An 8,230-nucleotide genomic window follows, 5' to 3' on the forward strand; every position below is an offset into this window, starting at 1 on the left:
AAGATTAAAATGCAACTAAAATGCAGATTTGTGCAGTGTATGGAGAAGTTGCTGTGACTAATCAAATGTGTCAAACGTGGTTTGCGAAGTTTCAAGCTGGAGATTTCTCGCTGAATGATGATGTTCCACAGTTGGGTAGACCAGTTGAACTTGATAGCAATTGAATCGAGACATGGATTGAGAATGTCCAATGTTACACCTAGTGAGAGATAGCCGACATGCTCAAAATATCCAGATCAATAAAGTTATTGGTGAAAATGAAAAATGTGTCTTTTATTTTATGGAAAAAATATGGACTTTTTGGCCAACCCAATATTAAAACCAATGCAAGAGAATGCCAGTATAGTCTGCATTATTGTTTTATTCATTTAGATGCTATGGGCTTTAAACCATGAAACCAGAAATAAAGTATACAAATAATAAAAATCTGATCAAATGTGTTTCGTTTTTGAAATGGGTACCCATTATTATAACATCATGATAAAGAAGATAACATTCATATTTTAACCATAATATATTACAATCAAATACAGACTCTGAGGTCAAACTGAGTAATAATGGGTACAACATCTTAAAGCCTTTCAATCATCACTTCACATAAGGAAATCACTGGCCTCCATAAGTGAATTCTTAGGCAGTTCTAACCCAGAGCAGAGCTCTCCTTGACCTGGACCACAGCTGAAAAAGAAGACAGATAAAGACAGCTGCAGCATGTCCTAAGGGGCAGACACATACCGTTCTTCACTGTTCAGCTGTAAGTCAATTCATCATCAGTGATATTCAAAGTGAGAACTCTCTGCCGGCATGCCAGGTACAATGGAGGCAATGTATATGATTGTGATCGCTGGCAAACTGACTGTAGGAATTTGAGGAAATGGAGTTTTTGTCCTGGTTAACTGTGCTGGTTCCTTGATTGACATCATCCTGGTCAGCGTAGCCATCTTTAGAACCTGGTTGCTGTGTGTAGTAGTTTTAGATGGCTTTGTTATGCTGCTCTCTTCAGACACATATGCCCATGATGAGCTAATGAACACTTCGGATGTTTTACGGACAACTAGCAATCATTCCAGTATCTGGTTTAGCTCTTACCTCCATGTCTTCTATTTACTCAGGATAGTGGATATATCCCACCTGTTTTTCCTCTGGCTGAAGCTAAAGATCAATGGAGTCATCCTTGGGATTCTTCTGATTTCCTTTCTCATCTCTTTGATTATTAGTACTTCATTCCCTGAGGAATCCTGCTGTCACTTCAAGATCAACTATGAAGAAAATGCAACTTGGGAATTCAAAGCGAGTAAAATCCCAAATCCTTTCAAAGAGATTACCCTGAGTCTGGGGGCTATAGTTCCCTTTATTCTTTGTCTGATCTCATTTCTTTTGTCACTTTGCTCACTCTTAAGACTCCAGGCAGGTGAAAATCCGTGCTGCAGTGTGAGGGACTCCAGCACAGAGGCCCACAGGCGGACCCTAAAAGGCGTTGATCATCTTTCTGCTGCTCTGTATTGTGTACCATGCAGTCTTTCTTGTCATAACCTATGGCTTTCTGATTCCTCACAGAAGATTTGTGGCGATGTTTGGTTGCATAATTACTGTCATTTTTCCATGAAGGCATCTATTCATCCTGATAATGGGGAACAGTAAGCTGAGGAAGGCTTTTCTTTCTTTTTTTTTTTAAAGATTTTATTTATTTACTTTTAGACAGAGAGGGGAAGGAGGGAGAAAGAGAGGGAGAGAAACATCAATGTGCGGTTGCTTCTCACATGTCCCCTACTGGGGACCTGGCCCACAACCCAGGCATGTGCCCTGTCTGGGAATCAAACCAGCAACCCTTTGGTTTGCAGGCCGGCACTCAATCCACTGAGCCACACCAGCCAGGGTGAGGCTTTTCTGAAGGTGGTAAGGATTGCGAAAGATTTTCACAAAAGAACGCGATCTTTTGTTCCATTGAGAATCCTGAATACAAGGAATAAAATGCCAACAAATACTCTCTTCTCCCACTTGATGGTATTCATTTTTGATTATATGCTGTTAGAAATACTATCTATCATTATTCTAAATTTTCCTTTGTGTTTCTTCACATTTTGTCATCTTTGATTTTGAATTCATCATCAAACCACATGTGTTTTTTTGTCTTCTCAGAAAAACTGAGCCTGAATCCCGTATTAACACTGCCTACATACAAAAAGGTTCTATTTCTTCCTGCCATGTATGGGTAAACACTTTGAACTCAATGAATAGAAGAATTTCAAGCCAACATGCTGTGGGGAAGAAATTTTTAGAACATATCAGTCCTTCCTATAGAATCAAGCATGTAAAACAATTCCCTAATTTGTCTGAACTGAAAGTCAATCCTTAACTCTTCTGCTCTATCATCACCTCTATTTCTGGAATGGTTCATCCTTATCAGAATGGGGGGGTGCTCTTTGGAGAGAGTCTGCCTAGGGTGGAATATAATGTAGGAAAAGAGGCGTGATCTCAAGAATGAAGGGTTGGCCAGGAAAGGAGGAGGTTGCACAGTTAGGAATATGTAAACCAGAACAACCTTGAGAAAATTAAATCCTAAGTAAGTAAGTAAATCCTAAGTAAACCCCAGCTGGTGATGCCAGTTTAAGGAGTCAATTCTCAAACATTCTTTGAAATGTTCTCTCTGCCCTTCTAGACTTAAGGATCTTTGACATGTTTTTTTCCTTAGCATCATTCTCTGTTCTATTTTGTTTTTATTTTATAGTCAATTATTTTATAGGTAATTATTTCTTAAAAATTATTAACTTCATGCTTTCCTATTATGCATCATACACAAGTAAGAAATAGGGGAAATGCTACATACGATGTTCACAATGCAAAATTACTTAAATACAAGAACAGGAACTCTCATTTGTGTGATTTGTCAACCTAGATTCAAATTTATTGTGAGCTGTCATGTTTCCCAAACAAATTAAATTTAATAGTAGAATTGTTTTTATTCCCTAGAATTATTGTTTTTCTTATAAAAAATTTTAAAGTGATTGTCCATCTAAAGAAATGACTGCAGTGCAGAACGTGAGATCATAAATCTTATAAAAGGTGTCGATTGTAACTAGAATAACTTAAAGTGTGAATTTCTTAATTTTAGATGAAAATGTTTATTATCCAGGAGACATTGCAGAAAGTAAATTGTCATGGACAGCATTTTCCATATTAAATAAAACTAAAGATAACAAATCTTTAACTGGCATATTTTACTTGTAATAAACATAGAGAGCAAATTCTTAGTAAATGTTGCCATGTGACTGTTTAATAATACTACGCTATTTATAATTAGTTTGTATCCTATCCTTCCCAATTAACCACTTATATGAAAACAAAAAAACTTAAAGGCAACAAGCGGCCTGAATAAACACTTCTCCAAGAAGGACTTACAGAGGGCCCATAGACATATGAAATCCGCTCAGTGTCATTAGCCATCAGAGAGATGCAAATTAAAACTACAATGAGATACCACTGCACACTGGTCAGAATGGCCATCAACAAACAACAAGTGTAGGTCAGGATGTGGAGAAAAGGGAACCCTAGTGCTCAGTTGGTGGGAATGCAGATGGGTGCAGCCTCTGTGGAAAACAGTATGGAATTTCCTCAAAAAACTAAAAACAGAACTGCCGTTTGACCCAGTGATTCTGCTGGGATTATACCCTAAAAATGAAGAAACACCAATTCAAAAGAACTTACGCACTTTTATGTTCATAGCAGTGTTGTTTACAATAGCCAAGTGCTGGAAGCAGCCTAAGTGCCCATCAGTAAATGAGTGGGTCTAAAAACTATGGTACGTTTACACAATGGAATACTGGTAATGCAGCAGAAAGAAAGAAGGAGCTCCTACCTTTTGTGACAATATGGATGGAACTGGAGAGCATTATGCTAAGTGAAATAAGTCAGGCTGTGAAAGACAAATACCTTACAATCTCACCATTAACAGGAACCTAATCAACAAAACCAACAAGCAAGCAAAATAGAACCAGAGACATGGAAACACGGAACAGACTGACAGATGCCAGAGGAAAGAGGGGAGAGGGTGGTGGAAAGAATGGGAAGGGATTAGTCAAAAGAACATGTTTGAATGACCCATGGACATGGACGATGGTGTGGGGACGGACTGTGTGAGCTGGGGGAGGGGTGGCTGGACAGAGGAGGGAAAAGGGTGAAAAATTGGGGCACATGTAATAAACAAGGTTAAAAAAAAACACAAAAGAAAAAAAAAGTTTGAGAGAATTACATTCCCAAAGAGGTATGAGTACCCCAGAATTGTTCCACCAAAATGCTGGGTAGTAAAGTGTTTCTTAACAACTTGAATTAGGGAAGCTTTTTCAAAACAAGAGTTAGTTTGTAGAAATGAGATAAATTTAATCATCAGTCTCCTGCTTAATGGGTTAGAAGGGTTAAGGATCTAGAGACTCAGATGTTATTTGGTAGGGAAAAGGGTGGAGAGCTGAATGGAACACAGGATTTTATTCTCTTTCCTCTTGTTTATACAACTGCCCCTGGGAACATTTTAAATGAAAAGGAAAAATCTAAGGGTAATCAATACTCTTCTTTATTATGTCTCCTTCACCTATATATATATATATATATAGGTTGTCATTATATATACAAACTAAATGACCATTAAATGTCACTTGATTAATAAAACAAATCATTATTTAAGAGACATTATGCCATGTAATTTTTCATCTGAACAACCAAGATAAAATGAGCTAAAATATTTTTTAGAACCAAGTAATTTATACTTAGTATTAACCTTTTAAACTCCTGGCAGAATATAGGTCTCAATGTTAAACCAAACTTTGGATTTGTAGCAGTAATGAATACTATTAGTCAACATAATGAAGATTTCTCTACAAAATTCAAATTTTGACCATTTTCTAACTGCAAGAAATGCCTGAGGTTTAGGCTTGCCAGATAAAACACAGGACATTCAATTAAATTTGAGTTTCAGTACCTCTTGGAAGTAGTTACGTCATGCATTTGGGACATCCACTAAAAAAATAGGGTCTGGCCCAAACAATGCCCCTTTTTATTACAAATCTTTTATTACAGAATCATAAGCATGTAATTCTGTAACATAACAATGTTACACTCAAGTACACCATATGACATTTTAGGTGAAATGTTCACATTAAAACTAGAAATTACGACAGCCGTATTTCCCTACCGACCACACTCAAGCAGGCCTTACTTCTGCTGGACCTTGTATTTATTGTTGTATTTGGAGTTCAGATTTAGCTGGCTGTCCTGTATTTTTATTTGCTAAACCTGGCATGCCTGCTGAGGTTACTGGCATGCCGCACAGAGTAATAAATTCAAAATTTGCAAAATGTAACTTGAGACAGTGTGGGCCCATGAAAGGGAAATGGCCTAATTTGCATCTCAGCAAACTGCAGCTCAGCCTAGATTAACGAGGTGTGGAAAAGGAAACCTTGCTGGGAAGGTAAACGGACAACCAGCAACCAGGCCAGGGTTCCCCGACCACACTCTGTCAAGACTAATCAGGATGTAATGACCATAGCTACGATCTTCATTTGCCATCCAGTCTCCATCATAAGACAGAGACTACAATAAAAGGGGTAAAGGAAATAACAGCCAAATCTAAGAAGGAGGTGTAGATATCATACTACACCAGTCCAAATAGACACAAATTGGATATTTCTCTGTTTTAACATGTCAGGTGAAGTAAACAGCACCTTAATGCTCATAGCAGTTGGAGAGTTTTCAGTGGGGATTTTAGGAAATGCATTTATTGGACTGGTAAACTGCGTGGACTGGATCAAGAATAAGAAGATTGCTTCCATTGGTTTAATCCTCACAAGTCTGGCCATATCCAGAATCTGTCTGTTGTGTGTAATACTATTAGATTATGTTATGTTGGTGCTGTACCCAGATATCTATGCCACTGGTAAGCAAATGAGAATCATTGACTTCTTCTGGACACTAACCAACCATGTCAGTGTCTGGTTTGCCACCTGCCTCAGCATTTTCTATTTCTTCAAGATAGCTAATTTCTTCCATCCTCTTTTCCTCTGGATAAAGTGGAGAATTGACAGGGTGATTCCTGGGATCTTGCTGGTGTGCTTCGCCCTGTCTGTGTTTATTAGCCTTCCTGTCACTGAGAATTTGAATGATGATTTCAGGCTTTGTGTCAAGACAAAGGTGAGAAGAAACTTAACTTTGAGATGCTGGGAAAATAAAGCTCAATATGCTTCCATCAAGGTATATCTCAACCTGTTGACGCTGTTCCCCTTCTCTGTGTCCCTGATCTCATTTCTCCTCTTGATCCTCTCCCTATGCGGGCATGTCAGGCAGATGCAGCTCAACGCCACAGGGTGCAGAGACCCCAGCACCGATGCCCATGTGGGAGCCATGAAAGCCGTGGTCTCCTTCCTCCTCCTTTTCATTGTCTACTCTCTGTCCTTTCTCGTAGCCACCTCCAGTTACTTCATTCCAGAGAGTGAATTAGCTGTGATGATTGGTGAGTTGGTAGCTCTAATCTATCCCTCAAGCCATTCATTTATCTTAATTCTGGGGAACAATAAATTAAGACAAGCATCTCAAAGGGTGCTATGTAAAGTAGCCCATGCACTAAAAGGAAGACATTTCTAACAACATAAACAGACCTGAAGATAAACTATCATTTCCTAGGATAAAGGGAGAAAATCTTCCTTAATTACTTTCAGTTCTTACATTAATGTTGATGTCTTGTGTTTGATTACCTTAAAATGTACTTGTCTATTTATAACTTAGGAAACCTCATGTAGAGCTGATTTTGTCTCTTTATCTCTGTCTGTCTCTTTCCCTTTTTGTCTCTCTTCCTCTTTGTTTAGCTTCTCTCTCTCCCTCCCATCAGAGGTTTTTTTTTAACATGTTTTAGAACAAATAGACATTAATATCCTCATATTATTAACTGTGTAAAGAGAAAATATTTTCATAGTTAGTTTGCAACCATTTCTCCAGATGCAAATTGTATGACTAATTCAGAACAATTGTAATAGCATCTTGCTGTCATTTGCATCCTATGAAAAGCAGCTGGCTCAACCTCATGATTCCATCTAGATTGTTCTCAGATCATCCAACTAAGCTCCGCCTTTGGAACAGACTCAATAAGGTTACAGTTCTTAATAAAATGCTCTGCAATTCTATTAATATAGCAGGAATTAATACTGATTATAATCATAAATAAAACATAAATTGTGATTAAAATAAATACTATCACAGGGGATTCAGAAATTATTTCGGGGTCATAGATTAGTGAAAAAAAGATACTCTGTAAGCATGAGGAAAGGACAGTTGACGTAGAAAGTTTCTGTAAAATAAGGATGGCTAAACAAGGAGCTTAAAGTACTATTTATTGCTTATTGAAGGATATTTCTTACATGAAAGACTGTAAATTTGCTTTTAGCAAACTAGGACTTCTCCAAGTATTGACCGTCAAGATACCCTGATAAAATGAGACCTTCCATAAAAAACTTACATTTTGAGTTGGGAAAATGTCAAAACATCAAAGGAGAGATTGATGCCACACAGATCATCTCTATACACCAGGAGGATATTATTTGGATTATACATAAATCATCTATGAGATATCTATTTGGGAAATTCTATCAAAAGCACATCATTTATGCTGTGACACAGATATTTTAAAGTGATTGACTCTGTTACTAACCAGCCTAAAGCAGCCCTGGACTTTGTGTGCAGAAGAGATGTTTATAAATATTTTGATCAATAAATTTGGTAAAAATCAAAACTACTTTTACACTTCATATGTTGTTTCATAAGCTAACTTTTCTTCTCTGAATCGGACAGTGCAAAAGACACACATTGCTTAAACTGATAAATTTACAGATATTTACTAAGTACCCTATAAGTTAAAGAAACAATAGAAATTTAGGTGCATAGACTGAAACTTAGTTCTTCTAAATAATGTCTTAAAGAATGCCTGTCTCTTCCCTGCAGTGAAGCAGAGGCCAGTTTATGTGGATTTATTAGGCATGGGAGCAAAAGAGCCATGAGGGCTAATGGGAATCTTGAAAGCTCCATATTTGATGTCTTCACGTGGTGGACTACAGAAACTTGGTTACCTATTTACGTTACAAGCATAGCGCCTCAACATTCAGTTTCTCCGAAGACCGCGGCCAGGCAAATGTGGCTTCCATTTCTCTGAGGTAGAAATGGAAGCCACATCAAGGACCCTTTTCTATACATC

General features: G+C 37.7%; 2 protein-coding genes across 2 annotated transcripts; both read left to right on the top strand.

Moving 5' to 3' along the window:
* The first annotated feature begins 804 nt into the window (after positions 1 to 804).
* Positions 805 to 2,148, top strand: LOC112318529 (taste receptor type 2 member 9-like). Its single transcript, XM_024575783.2, is given in 4 exon segments — positions 805 to 1,470; positions 1,472 to 1,651; positions 1,882 to 2,004; positions 2,140 to 2,148. Coding segments are annotated over 4 exon segments (978 nt in total).
* Positions 2,149 to 5,691: 3,543 nt separating this feature from the next.
* On the top strand, positions 5,692 to 6,630 carry LOC112318664 (taste receptor type 2 member 7). The gene has a single exon (XM_024575901.2). It carries the CDS (start codon positions 5,692 to 5,694, stop codon positions 6,628 to 6,630), a length of 939 nt encoding a protein of 312 aa, XP_024431669.1.
* The last annotated feature ends 1,600 nt before the right edge of the window (positions 6,631 to 8,230 follow it).

This window comes from Desmodus rotundus, chromosome 3, assembly GCF_022682495.2.
Source record: "Desmodus rotundus isolate HL8 chromosome 3, HLdesRot8A.1, whole genome shotgun sequence".
NCBI lineage: Eukaryota > Metazoa > Chordata > Mammalia > Chiroptera > Phyllostomidae > Desmodus > Desmodus rotundus.

Excerpts from the sequence above, each read along its gene's own strand:
- LOC112318664 (XM_024575901.2), top strand. The coding sequence starts at position 5,692 with ATGTCAGGTGAAGTAAACAGCACCTTAATGCTCATAGCAGTTGGAGAG.